At 40.4% G+C, this 15,019-nt stretch overlaps 1 protein-coding gene across 1 annotated transcript; it reads left to right on the top strand.

Annotated features, from left to right (window-relative positions):
• The first annotated feature begins 558 nt into the window (after window positions 1-558).
• zgc:66448 (uncharacterized protein LOC327401 homolog) lies at window positions 559-10,010 on the top strand. Its single transcript, XM_053622609.1, has 2 exons — window positions 559-1,654; window positions 6,105-10,010. Exons 1-2 carry the CDS (start codon window positions 1,267-1,269, stop codon window positions 9,797-9,799), a joined length of 4,083 nt encoding a protein of 1,360 aa, XP_053478584.1. The 5' UTR covers window positions 559-1,266; the 3' UTR covers window positions 9,800-10,010.
• The last annotated feature ends 5,009 nt before the right edge of the window (window positions 10,011-15,019 follow it).

The raw sequence follows: 15,019 nt of genomic DNA, 5'->3' as shown, positions 1-15,019 counted from the left end.
TCATTCTCAGTATCTGTACGTAAATACCGTATAATCCAGTAGTGATGATTCGTTCATTTTAAATCTTTAATATGACTCGGGAACAACAAGTTGTCTCAGAGAGTGAGTTGTTCATTTTTGACTGCGCATGCACAGCAACATCCCCATAGGTTCTGTACCAGAAACAGAAATGATTAGTTCACCTCTTGAGTCTTCGGGTTCGAGTCGTTCGTTCTTCCAGTGACCGCCGCATAGCCAATGCACCATGCAGTACCGGAAACAGAAATGAATGAATGACTCGAACTCGAAGACTCGAGAAGTGAACTAATCATTTCTGTTTCCGGGGAAACAGAGAGTTGTTAGTTCACCTCACCTCACGATCCGAGTCCTTCTTTCTTTTGTCACGTCACATTTGTCACGTATTGAGTCGTTCGTTCATTTCTGTTTCCAGTACTGCATGGTGCATTGCCTATGTGGCGGTCACCGGAAGAACTAACAACTCGAACCCAAAGACTCGAGATGTGTACTAATCTTTTCTATTTCCGGGGAACAGACGTAACAAATGTGACATGACAAAAGAAAAAAGTACTCAGATCGTGAGGTGAGGTGAACTAACACAGGGGTTCCCAAACTTTTCCAGGGCAAGGCCCACCAAATAGCATTAACATTTGACCGAGGCCCCCCTTTTGCAAGATGTCTTTAAAACACATTAAAAATACAGACTTCTGAATATATCCCCCTTTTTATTAATAATTACATCTTACATCTTTACATTACATTACATTAGGAATTGAGTGTGTGTGTGTGTGTGTGTGTGTGTGGTTGTCTGAGAGTGAGAATTTATTTTTCACACCAAATTGTTGAGGCCCCCCGGGCGCCCCCTGGCGGCCCCCACTTTGAAAACCACTGAACTAACAGTCTGCATAGCCTGAAGACCCAGCTAAGCTATAATGGATCATTTCTGTTTCTCATAATTCAGCCTCGGTTGCATTAGCCTATAGTTTATTTAATAGTTTATTAAGTACTAGATGTGTTGAGGGAATTCAACATGTAACATTTTATTTATATTCTGCTGAAATGAACGAAATGACTCGAAAACAAGATTCGTGCATTTTGCTGAACCTGAACGAGATTCAAAGATCCGAGTCAGTAAAATGATCCGAACTTCCAATCACTATACTCCAGCACAGCAGGGGGCGGTCGAGGGAACTGAAACGATACCTACAAGGAGGGGGAAAAGGGCCGATGACGTCACGGAGGAGTGAGACGGGGAACATTCAGTAAAATATGGCCGCTTTACGGCCTGAACCCGAAGAAAGCCTGGACAACCAGTGCAATAACAATGATCCCTTGGATGATGAACGCAAAGAAGTTGAACGCGAGGGTACGGCGGATGAAGCTCCTATGTCAGAAGAGGATTTTTTTCAGGAAAACACCGACGCAAAAGAAGAAACGAAAGAGTCTGCAGAGGCACTGAACAATTCATCCGTTCATAGTGGCTTTGTACGAAACGGAGAATCAACCCCGTGCCCCGAATCTGACTCAGTAGTGCCAAAGGCACGTGCTCATAAACCCGATGATGTTTCCCAGGATGAAGATCTTGGGCTGGTTTGGTCCGAGTCAGAAGATGAGTTGGACTCGAGGACATGTAGCCTCTCGGGCAAAGAAGGCACGGGTGAGTAGGAATTAGCCTGTTGGATTCATCACGTGTTAGATGATTATATATTGTAATGCACTAACTGAATCTCCTTGCACAATTATAATTGTGCATCCAGACAAAAACAGCTTCTTGCAATTGGGCGGCTGTTTGTCCAATCAGAAATGGACCTGACTTCTTCGTTCAGCACCATGGACACATTGGACAGCACTGATCAGGCTGCAGATTGAGTTCATGAGGTTAAGATACATGACAATATATTATACCCACATAAAACCCTAATCTGGTTAGAGACGAATGAAAAGGAGGGCGATGATCAGTGGTCCACATTTGAGATGAAATGCTTGAATGTGCTTTGTGTTGTGGTGTTGCTAGATGAATGATGAGGACATTTAATGTTGCTGCACTCTTCATAAAACAGTGAAAGAGACTAGTTAAATACATCCCAGGCCACATTATTTCATGTTTCTGATTGGTTACTTGTGGCCAACAGGTGTTTTTACCTACAGTGCAGGTGACAAGTCCACTCACATGTTGGTTGTCTCTTGTGAGCGTGCACTGTCCAGGCTTTTTAGTTCCTGTAAGAAATGATGTTGTTATAAGGCTAATTAAACGAGCACTAGGTGAACACAAAACGAACAATGCATGGAGCAGTGTGAAAAGTGGTTGTTTGATTTGCATGTTATGTGCTAGGCTTAGTGGGCATTATTCTGTGAAACAGCAAGTAGCATTGGAGTCGTGATGTGGCAGGGTCCCCAGTTCGAGCCTGAGCTCAGGTTAGTGTCTGTGTGGAGTTTCTGTGCATGTTCGCCCTTGTGTTCACATGGGTTTCCTCCCAGTAACATGCCAGTAAGTGCATTGGCTAAGATAGATTGCCCTGAGGTGTGAATGAGTATTTGCATTCACCCTGCCCAGGGTGTGTTCCTGCCTCATGCCTAAGTTTCCAGAGACGGGCCCAGGATCCACTGTGAGCCTGACCAGGATGAAGCGGTTACAGAAAGCGAGTGAGTGTGTAACCAAATCAAGCTTATCTAGTTGAAAGGTTTTTTTTCTTTAACATACGCACATCAAATCGTAAAAGGGAACTCATTGCAGGTAGGAAGTTGGGAGTGTGGAACTGAAGAAACATAGGATGGTTATATGGAATCATTTGTGTTTGTCACTGCATGTACCTGATTTGCACAGAATTGATAACATCTCAATTCAAATGTAGTTTGTGATACTGCCGCTCGCAGTTTTTGCTGAGGTTGTGGTTCCATGCATGTCATGCACATGCACAGAAAATGAATGGTCACCTGTGATGTTGTCACTCACTAGTGTGAATGTAGGGTTCATTGACCACTTGGTCCTGCTGTTGATTCATGTGTCTGTAACATAACACCCACACTCATTCAGCAATCTGCTAACATCACAATTTGTGTGTGTGTGTGTATATATATAATCACTGTAATAGGAACACCTGCACAAAATATGCATAAAATCAGGCAGATACAGGTCAAGAGCTTCAGTTAATGTTCACATCAAACATCAGAATGGGGAAAATGTGATCTATGTCTCTAACCATTTTCACACAATGTTTTTTTTTGTTTTTCACACCAATCTGTGTCAATTCTAGAAACTGTTGTGTGTGAAAATCCCAGGATATCAGCAGTTTCTGAAATACTCAATCCAGCCCATCTGGCAACAATCATGCCACGGTCATCAGACCTGCCACAGTATCATAATTTTCACACCTGTAAGATGTCCCTAGTTCAAACCAAGTGTGCCGCACAAGTCTTGAAACCACAAGCCAAAACGTTTCGATCGCCCCCAGGTGGCTGGATGCAGTATAGGTCATAAACCCCGCCCTCTCCATGTAATCGAATGGAAGGACAGAATAAACAATCAAATTACACTTCAGATAATTTTTTTCCAAAGATGTTTTCTGTCATTTTAGGTGGTTTTTTATCACACAGATGTAAGTTCAAGTGTTCGTTTTTTAAATAACTTTGATTTTAGTTAGTTATTTGATGCTATAAATGGGGGTATGGTGTCATGATTGACAGCTTCTCTGAGGGAAGTAGTCACTGAGGCACCAACTGACTCTTCAGGATCTTTGGGAGGAGATTGGAGCCTAAACTTTAATTTCTACAGTTCCATAACTGTTTATTTCACACTGACACATGAGTTAAAAAAGTTCAGGGGCGTGTCCTTGTGATTAATTCTGTGGGAGTGTGGGCGGGACCTTGAGACCATGGCTCCACTTCACGCTCACTACTGCGCAGACTCAGGCTCCAAGATGTCAGCGCTATATTGGGACATTGGCGGCTTCACTTTTGTACAATAGAAGAGAGTGAAGGTGCATCATCCATGTTTTTTTCTTTTTTTCTTTTTTTTAAATATTTTTTTTCCAGTCTATGCTTCAAACCTGTAATACCGGTATTAGCACTGGTTGGATGCTAGCTGGTGCTATGGGGTCGTTTTCAGTGCGCAATAGCCTACACAATAACACAAGGCAGCTTGATTTCAAACTTGATTTTTATTTTTTGACAAAATATGAAAATGAAACTGGGAAAAAGTGGAAGGGAAACATGATGGCAAATAAAGCCGAACCAAGCCTGCTTACCATCCCCTCATTTCCCCACGTCAGGAAGCTTCACAACGCAAACACAGGCTTTTTATAAAACGAACATGCCAATCATTTCAATAATGGTCTCCGTTTTGTCTTCTAAATGCAGCTAGATAGATAGCTTTGCGGAATTCTGTTTAATATTCACACACGTTTGTGCTTCCTCTCTGACTTTGCACAGTTGTTACTGTCAGTTAAACAATATGTCCTCTGTCAGTGCACAACAACTTTCAATGCATTAATTTACTTAAATTTTTCATGAGTCACAAATTCTTCATTAGGTGACTATACATTTAAGGTGGTTCTATTTGTGATGATATTGATATAGGAATTGTTCTTATTAAGTTTCATTCATAATGTTCCCCCTTTAAACGGGTATAAAATTTCATATCAGCCTTCATAACCAGTACAATCGGTATGACCATATACCGTGGCAAGCTTAACGTTCACAGAGATCACATTTTTCCGTATTCTATTCTCACATCTGTTTGATGTGAAGATTAACTGAAGCCCTTAACCTGTATCTGCATGATTTTATGCATTGTGATGCTGCCACGTGATTGGCTGATTGAATAAGTGCATAATTGAACAGATGTACTGGTGTACCTATTAAAGTGACTGGTGTGTGTATATAAATTATATATAATAATATATAACCATCTGAGTGTATTGGAATGGCAAGGCCAATGCTTTTTTTATGCTATACAATGAAGACATTTGGGTTTGAGATTAAAAGATGAATATACGATGACCGATCAGAATTTCAGCTTTCACTTCCTGATCTTTACATGTAGGTGTGTTAAACAACTTAGAACATGGCACCCTTTGTTTGAACCCATGCATTTTTCAAGTGATCAAAAATATTGGAATATGAGACTGACAGGTGTTTCTTGTTGCCCAGGTCTGCCCTGTTAGATTGATTGTTTAAACAATTAATAGCTCTGAATGTCTACTTTTGGTTTAAGCCCTGGGTTTCTCACAGAGTGCATTTGTTGTTAAAAAGGATAAATCAACATGACTTCCAGAGAGCTGTCTATGGGAGAAAAGCAAGCCATTTTAAAGCTGAGAAAAGAGGGAAAATGGATCAGAGCCATTGCACAGACGTTGGTCTTAGCCAATACAACAATTTGGAATGTCATGAAAAACAAATAAAACCACTGGTTTACTAACAATTAGACATCGAACAGGTGGGCCAAGGAAAAACAACAGCAGTTAATCACAGAAACATTGTGAGTGCTGTGAAGAAAAACCCAAAAACAACAGTTAGTGACATGACCAACAACCTTCACAGGGCAGGGGTGAAGGCATCACAATCCACCATTCGAAGATGACTTCAAGTGCAGAAATATAGCAGCCATACTACAAGATGCAAACCACTCATGAGCAGTAAGAATCAGAAAGCCAGACTGGAATTTGCAAAGAAATACAGAGGTGAGCCACCAAATTGGGTGGTGTGCCACCAATAGGTGCCATATTTTAAGTTTTTCAACACATCTAGAAGTAAATATCAGGAATTAAAAGTTTAATTTTTTTTTTAATATCTTTTGATCTCAAACCTGTATTCAGTGTATAGCGAAAATAAAAGAATTGGCCTTGTTGTTCCAATACTTTTGGAAGCAAGTCTATATACAGAAAAAAGCGTAAATGTCATGTGCTCTATCTATCTATGAAAATAATACCCCTTTGTATATTGATAAAACCACAGTCTTTTCTCTTTTTTTGATATCTCCACATGTAGGTGAGACATGCATTGAGATGAATTACTTAGATGAATGATTCCTGAAATATAAATAAATGATTACTAATAATATATCCACAGCAAAAGAACAAGAATTATTATAGTGTGTTATTTTTGCCTAGGGAATGAACTTCAGCAAGGGACTCCAGAGGACCAGACAACAGAAGACCCCGGCTTAGATACTGGGAGTACCATTGGACATGAAGATGCACTAGGACATGAAGATGCACTAGCACAAGATGAGGAGGAAGAACTGACGGATCTGAGTGTGGAAATGGAGTGTGACAGTGACTCTAAGGAGGGTGAGGAGGAAAAGGGAGAGGAAATATCAGAAGAGGAGGAAGAAGTAGAACCCAAAGGTGAAGTGCAAAGTAAAGAACCTGAAGAAGGAGAGGATAGGGGGCCAGGTGACGATGAGGAGTGCCATGAGGCTGATGTTGTGGATAAGCAGCGGAAAACTCGCCTGAACTGCCGTGACTGTGGCAAAAGCTTCACTCGACGAGAGACATACGACCTGCATCGCCACTTCCACATGCATCAAGATGAGCAGGCTTCTCTCACCTGCAAAGAATGTGGCCTCACCTTTCAGCATCGTAGTAGCCTCATCAAGCACCGCAACGAACACAAACAGAACGGTATGCCAGATTCAGCATTGGTCTCTTATAAGCGGTCTCAGCTAAGGGAGTTCAGGGAAGAAAAGATCTTTGAATGTGAGCATTGTGGTGATTGTTTTGCATCTCTGATCCGTTACAAGCTTCATGCCTGCCAGCAGAGCCTGGAGAAGCCTTACCGCTGCCCTCTGTGCCGCAAAGAGTTCCAGTACAGAGTGTCCATCAATGCTCACATGCAGAGCCATTCATTAGAGTGTCCTTACAGGTGCCTCGAGTGTAATAAGGGCTTTCAGTGTGCTGTGACATTGCACATCCATCAGCGCTCCCATGCTGCCCTTAAACCTTACGAATGCCCTGATTGTGGTATGGTCTTCCGGCACCGCTCATTCATGGATGACCATCGCCGCAAGCACACCGAGGAAAGGCCACACCGGTGCACCATATGCGGCAAAAACTTCAAATACGGCAGCCTTTTGCAACAGCACCAATACCTTCACACTGGCCAGAAGCCATACCGGTGCACAGAATGTGGGAAGAGATTTGCGTTTGCACAGAATATGCGTGCACACTGTCGCCAACACAAGAAACTCACTAGTTCTGCTGGTTTTGAGGCAGCTATTACAGAAAACAATGAAATGCCCAATGGTACAGGTTTAGGATCTATAGGGAAAGAGAACACCAATACAATCATGGAGCACCAGCGTAACTGTCCACTGTGTCCTCAGCTCTTTTACAAAGCAGCTGACCTAAGGGCCCATATATTGGCACATGAGGCAGAATATGAAAAATTGAGTAATGGGAAAAGAAATTACAAGGTCTATGCCTGTCCCAATTGTCCTCTCCAGTTTTTGGATGAATCCACCTTACAGTCACATGCCTTGACTCATCAGGTTATAGCAACTCCATTGAAGAGGGAGGTTCTCAGTGTAGCAAGCTCAGCTAGCGCCGATAACATTTCAGCAGATGGAGAATGGGGAGACCAGACAGACAAAAAACCTTTAAGATGCAGAGACTGTGGCAAGAGCTTTCGTTACCGTTCTGTTTTAGAACTTCACATGCGCATACACAACAGGGGTTACCAGTGCCACGTTTGTAAAAAGTCATTCCGATTCAGCAGCTATTTACAACAGCACTTGATCATCCATTCCGGCAAGAAGCCATACAAGTGCCCTGACTGTGGAAAGGACTTTGCATTTCTTCAGAACATGAAGACTCACCAGAGACTGCATCAACAGAAACCTTTTCGCTGCACACAGTGTCGCAAGGGCTACAGTGATGAGAGTCAGTTGCAGCGCCACATGCTTTGCCACTCAGGAGACAAGCCTCACAAATGTCACGTCTGCAACAAGAGTTTTGGATTAGCATACTTACTTCGTGACCATCTGAACACCCATACTGGGGAGAGGCCACATCGTTGCCAAGAGTGCCATAAATCATTCCCCTGGCTAAGCAGTCTCCTTGTTCATCAAAAAATACATGCACGAAAACGTCAAGGAGCAAGCCAGTCCTATTCTTCGACTGTTGGTTCCCAAAGAGGGAGGACAAGTGCTGTTGGAAGGGGCAGGAGAAGTGGTAGATGGGTTTCAAGTTGGTCAAGAATGGGAGGTAATGTGGACAGGGCAATACCGCTGCAACAGGCTCCTTTTACAGATCAGATTTTGCAGGGTTCAGTGCCAAGCTTGTTGGGGCAAGATTCGGATAGGAACGAGCAAACTCCGCTTATGCCCATTCAGTTTCAACAACAGTGGCAAATCCAAATTCACTCACAGCTACAACAGCAGTCTAAATGGTTATCTGAAGGACAATCTAATAATTTCAGGCACCAGTGGCAATCAGCAACACATCTCAAACCGATCTTGCCAAAACCAGATGGTCTCCCCAAGATTGCATCTCAACAGCAGAGTGCTGGCTGGGCTGAGGTGGCACCATCAGGTCAAGCTAGCACAGCTCCCAAACAGATTCCAGAGAACTGCACAGCACAAAATAACTGTGACGCAGCTTCAACTAGCACATCGTCCCCTACTAGGGGCTGTACTGATGGCCCATCCAAGAGTGAAGCAAAGGTGCAGCAGCAACCTTCTTTGGGGGTTAATTCACCGTCATCAACTCCAAAGTCACCAGGCACAGCACAAGGGACACGTTCACCAGTGTCAAACACTCAGAATTCTCCAAACCATGGGTTAAATCTTCAAGGTCAACAATTATCACAGTGGTCAGTCTCTGATTCATCCCAAAACACTAACACGGGACTTGGTTCATCAGGAAAGGAAAATGTAATTACTTTTAGCTTAAAAACGCCAGCAGGCACACTGCAGGTTAACGCAGAATCCGATAATTCTGAGCAGCCACAATTACAGCAGTCATCTACTGTAGCCAGTGCATCGATTTCAACACAAACAAGGCAAAATGCAGATGTGGTAGATGACAGTAAAAACAACGGTAAGCCTTTGAATATCGTAACTCCTGTTGAAATTTCTAAAAGTGTAAACTCACAAGAAAAACCTGCGAATGAAACAGGGGCTCAACATCCCCAGCTCCATATAATGCCACCCCCTTCACAACAGCAACATCAGCAGTTGCAGCTGGTCTTGCAACCACCACAGCAAATTCAGCTTCTACAGCAAACAGTGCAGCAGATGCAACCCGAACAATTACAGCTTCTTCAGCAACAGCAGTTTCATCAGCCCCAAACAAATCCATTAGGATCAGTCAGTGTTCAGTTTGGAGCAGCTCCTTTTTCTCATGGGAACGGAAGCACAGTGTTTGGCTTCCAGACCACTCCAGTTGTTTCCCAAGCTCTGATAAATGGACCAGTGCAGCAGGGGCCACAGCAGCAATCCCCCCTCGTTTCTGCCTCTCAAATCCTCTTAAATCAGGCCTCTCCTTTTATTACCTCACCACTCCCTCTGGCACCTTCTCTTGCTTTGCCAGGTCCTCATCCAATCCATTCTATAGCAGGGCAACTTCCAGGTCCAGCACCTCAGAACATCTTCTTCACTCCACCAGGCATAATGAATGAGAGGCCAGTAATTCCACAGGCTTCGCCCTCAATTCAAGGAGGACAACGAACTGAACCGAACAAACTTATCGGTCAAATTTCATTTTCCACAGATCAGCTTTTTCGTTGCATGATCTGTGGATGCACATTACCTGGAGAACTAGAATTACAGGTGCACTATATGCAACATGTACAAGGTGAGGTCTGATTTTGTATAGTGTTAACGTCCCTCTACACCCTTAAAGTGTCTGGCTGTTAATGTGCCAAAAGAACTGTTGTAGATGATGCTTGTTACTCATTTCCTCAACTCTGAATTTCTCCTTGTATTCTGACTGTGTGAGATGTGAAGTGACCACCAGTAATTAGTCAGTTAATAAAAATGACATTTTCAACATGTTCAACATGTACAGGTTCAAATACTTAACTTACTAAGTTTATTTCACTTTGCAATGAATTTATCACCCATGTTAAACTATTGCTTAGGTTTTTAAGTAGTTTATTTTTTTGTTTTATAAGTCCAAATATAATGTTCGATGATTCATTTTCCAATCTAAAGCAAGTCTACTGCTTATACAAACCCAGGCTAATGTTCTCGATCTGTAATGACACATTGCACTTATTCATCAAAGTTGCATAGAAACAATAGCAGATTTTAGCACACAGACTACATGAATCCGTGTCTGATTCATGAAACCATCATACTACATTCCAAAGAGCCTTGTTTTTTAATGAACAGAAAGCCCATTTTTATGTAGATTTTGTGACAGTGAACCAGTAAAAGAAAAGGATTTATCAGGCTATCCAAGATACAAAAAAAAGCCAAAGCCAAGTTAGAGGTGCTTTTGTCCGAAGTTACTCTAAATAAGAAGACAGTTTTAAGGTCAAAATCGGGTATAAAACCAATCTGTTTTCCAACCTCACCTGCTGGTATGTGAGCTGTATTTGTGGCAGAGTGTTTTTATTCATCCTAAATAGGTCAGATTAGGCTCAAATTAGATTTAATTAACTTTATTTATGAATAGATGAGCCAAGTGTTCACCCTGAACAAATAAACAAATCTTTATTTCCTATAAAGCACTAAAAGAAATTAATCGAACACTAAGAAGACAACTACCAAAATAATTAAAATCATGCCTAATGTGTTTAGATCTTGATATGAAAACAAAAAAATAACACAATTATATTAAAGTGTCTTTGAATATCCTGCCTGTCCAAGATGCTACATGTAGGACAGAGCGTTATGGTGCCTCTTGAACATAAATGTGCATATAAATTTCGTATCCAACTCAACTTCCTATACATGATACAGTTATTGATGATGCTGTCATTGTTTGTTTTTTTTATTATTTAACTGCAAATCAATTATTTTAGGATGTTCAAATGTTGTGCTCAAATTTACACATACTGACCAGACATGAATTTCATCAGACATGAAATTTGACTACACGCAACTTTATTGAATAAGGGCCATTATGTGTCGTCATATGTTCACATCAGTTTCTCTTGTTTTATTTACTGTACAGCATTTTCTGTCAAATCTCTGAAACACTGAACTGCTTTTATTGTTTAAGGCCTGTATTTGTAAGTTAAAATGGCAAACACAGGAGGAAAATATCACAAGGCCCTTCATATAAGATCACTGAAAGTTATCTGTCTACCTCCGTCTGATCCTTGTAGTTTTAGAGTCAATAAATTTTGATTTGGAATTGATCATATTGATGGTTTAGTGTCTATAATTGTAATACCTCATAACCCATCACACCCTAGGAAAGTTGAACGTTAACGAACAATCATTAAAGTAATATGCTGCTCATATTAAATGTTTCTACGCCATGTAATTCTTTGTTACCCACAAGCTTGCCTTTTAGAGTTGGAATCATGCTGTTAGAAATTTGTACCTGAATATTGTTATTCACTATTGACAAAATCAAAAATGAATTTGAGATTTGTAATAGAGGAATCTGAAATCTTAAACTGAATTTACAGTTAAACATTTGAAAAATGAAGCAATTTCCTAAAAAACTTTCAATCTCTCAATTCATTTACATTTTTACCTAAAATGTTTGAGTAAATTGAATGAGCACAGAATTTACATACCTAACAGTGACAAATGTTGAGTATGTAAATGCAGTTACATCTTACACTAGTTTAAGTATAAAACAGAGCACTTGTGTGTGTGTATTGTCATAACAGTTCTCATTAGACTCTTGTTAGGTAAAAAAAAAAAAAGTCTAACCAGGCCTGACAGATCAGTTCTGGAATTCTGAGAGTAGTACAAATAAGCCTTTACCCTTGCTTACAATCATCCTATTAAAACCCTTAATTTTTTGCCTTTATTTCATTTTGTCTGAACATTTTTACTGCTGAAAAAATAAAAGAGGACACTGAAAAACATATGCCAGCTTGTATTCCCAAATGGACTTCCATCCAAGCACTAGTTAGATCCAACCTGGCCAATCCATGAAACACAACTTACATTATACAGACAATCACCTTTACACTATATTATTCAGTTTCTCATAAACACATTAAAATCATCCGTTGTTTAATAGCCAAACAGCATATGTTGCAAAGGCTAATTCTATTTTTTATTTCTATTTTTTGCTATACATTAAAGACATTTAGGTTTGAGATCAAAAGATGAATATGAGACGATGGATCAGAATTTCAGCTTTCATTTCCTGATGTTTACATCAAGATGTGTTAAACAACATGGCACCTTTTGGTGGCAGACCACCAATTTTTAGGTGAGCAAATGTATAGAACAGACAAGTCTTAAAGTAAATAACACTTAATATTTGGTTGTATATCTCTTGCTTGCAATAACTGAATCAAGCCGGTGACCCACTGAAATCATCAGATTGTTGAGTTCTTCTTTTGTGCTGCTTTTCCAGGCTTGTACTGCAGTTAGTTGTTTGTTTCAAGGGGTTTCTCCCTTCAGTCTCCTCTTCAGTAGGGGAAATGCTGCTCAACTAGGTGAGACTGGTGATTGACTTGGCCAGTCTAAAACCTTCCACTTTTCCCCCTGAAGTCCTTTTGTTGTGTTGGCAGTGTAGCTTTCTGGATTAAACATGGTCAACTCTTTTACTGACGATTCAAAATCAGTTTATTAGTCTTTATAAATCACTGTAGATTCACTCAGAAATCACAGTGGAATTACTATTTACGTCATGAATCACTGTAAAAGCTCAACCAAAAAGGAAACATAAAGCATCTCAAATAAAGATTAAACAAACCTTGAAACAAATCACTAGCAAACAAAGTAGGAATTAACAACAAAACCCAGAAGCCAAAACCTTAAGTAAAAATCCTTATTGACCGTGAACTTTGTTAAGACCTTTTGGCAAACTTGAGGGCATGCACCTGAGCCCCTTAATTGTGCTCACAAACAGGCTGCAAGAGCACATGGTTGTGTGTCACAATAAAAGTCGTTAGTTGCCACCTCAAACATTAACAAACAAAACAAAACAAAAAAGGATCTCAAATAATGAAATAAAATTAAGTAACTAATACAAAAATGAATACCATAATTGGGTTAATAACAGGCAGTGCATTTAGGGTCATGCTGCAGGATTCTGCTCATCCTAATTGATCTCCTCCTAGACTGGGTGCATTTCTCTGTCAACTGGAAGACCGATTCTGCTGCTACCATCATGATTTACGTCATCAATAAAGCCAGAAGCAGTCATGCAACCTGAAGCCATGACACTACCTCCACCATGCTTGACTGATGAGCTTCTATGTTTTGCATCATGAGCAGATCTATTCTTTCTCCACACTTTGGCCTTTCCATTACTTTATTAGAGGTTGATCTTGGTTAACCTGTCTTATCTCTATTTCTTTATGAATTCTAATCTGGCTTTCTGATTCTTACTGTTGATGAGTGGTTTGCATCTTGTGGTATGACCGCTATATTACTGAACTTGAAGTGGTTTCTTTCTTTTTCAGAACATTCCAAATTGGCGTATTGGCTATTCCCAATACTTGTGCAATTACGCTGATAGGATTTTCCCTATCGTATGTTCCAATATTTCTGATCACTTGAAAAAAAAAGGGTGGGTTCAAACAAAAGGTGCCATGTTATATGTTGTTTAACACATCTAGATGTAAATATGAGGGAAAGAAAGCTAAAATTATGATCTATTGTCTCATATTCATCTTTTGATCTCAAACCCAAATGTCTTCATGTATAGCAAAGTGTATTGGGAAAACAATAGTATTGGCCTTGCTGTTCCAATACTTTTGGAGGGGGCTATAAATTTTGTATTTGAAACAATGTAAATAATTTTACCTAACCACTTGCAGTTTCTACAAACCATCTTCACTGCCTTTTTTTTTTTTTAAATACTTTCCACATCTGCTACAAACTCACATTCCCATGAGCATATCTGCATATTATTTAGCATCCAAGCTCTCTAATTCCTCCTTAGAGTAGATACCCTTGCCAAATAGACCATGTTAATTTAATCAGTTGCTTAAAATTGTTGTAAATCTACTGTATATTTAAAGGATCAGTTTGTAATTTAAAACCCATTTCATTATCTTTTTATTTCCTCCCACTTTGTGATCACCTCCACTCCATACTGTTACTTTTAGCATTTAAGTCAAACACTTAATATTTCTATCCATGGTTTAGATTCTCTTTCTACTACCTTTGAAACCAAATGTTAAATCAGTTCTCATTAACCATCCTGAAAAAAATCTAAGCTGTCCATTTTCCTGGACAATTGGAGGCTGTCAGGTTGTGACTCAGGCCAGCCCCATGTCACTGGAGTTTTTCCTTCTGTCTCTTTCTCACTGCAACATAGAGTATAAATAGTTTTCAGTAACCGCACATGTTGTGACACCATTTACCTGTTCTTTCTCCATCACTCCTCCCCTGCCTGGTCACATTTGCGGTGGATCTGGAGCCTATCCAGGGAACAAAAGAGGAATACATCATGGTTGGAATAGCAGTCCTTCAGGCGCCACATTTACACACACACCTAGGTGCAATTTAAAAATCATTCCAGCAACTGGCATGTTTTAGGAGGTGGGAGGAAACCAGAGAACCAGGAGGATGCTCCCGGGATGAAACTCCATAGACGATAGACCCCGGGGCTGTGAGGCGGTGACGTTGCCTGCTGCACCACTGCACATCCTCCAAAGAATTGGTAATTATTTTCTTTTTATAAAACAGTTAGTTCCGGCCCACTAATCTGATTGGACAAGCGGTGTTCCAAGAATGCTTATATTTGGTATAACTGTACTGGGATATTTCACTGTGTGTATCACTGAGCTAGTGTTTGCCACATAAAATTCCACTTCCTAGTTCAAAACGGTTACAACAGTAGTGTTTGTGACATCGTCAACAGACAGGACATATATAAACTGGACAATTTTCATGAACGTAACTTGACTTCGATCATATGAAAGCTTGTCACATGAA

The sequence above is a fragment of the Ictalurus furcatus genome, chromosome 1 (assembly GCF_023375685.1).
Source record: "Ictalurus furcatus strain D&B chromosome 1, Billie_1.0, whole genome shotgun sequence".
Lineage (NCBI taxonomy): Eukaryota > Metazoa > Chordata > Actinopteri > Siluriformes > Ictaluridae > Ictalurus > Ictalurus furcatus.
The sequence above is the reverse complement of the archived record's forward strand: the minus strand, read 5'-3'. Positions and strand labels throughout refer to the sequence as shown.

Bases quoted from the DNA above. Each gene is read 5' to 3' on its own strand.
- zgc:66448 (XM_053622609.1), top strand. From the start codon at position 1,267: ATGGCCGCTTTACGGCCTGAACCCGAAGAAAGCCTGGACAACCAGTGC. The intron at 1,655-6,104 runs GTGAGTAGGAAT...ATTTTTGCCTAG, and splicing joins CTCGGGCAAAGAAGGCACGG to GGAATGAACTTCAGCAAGGG.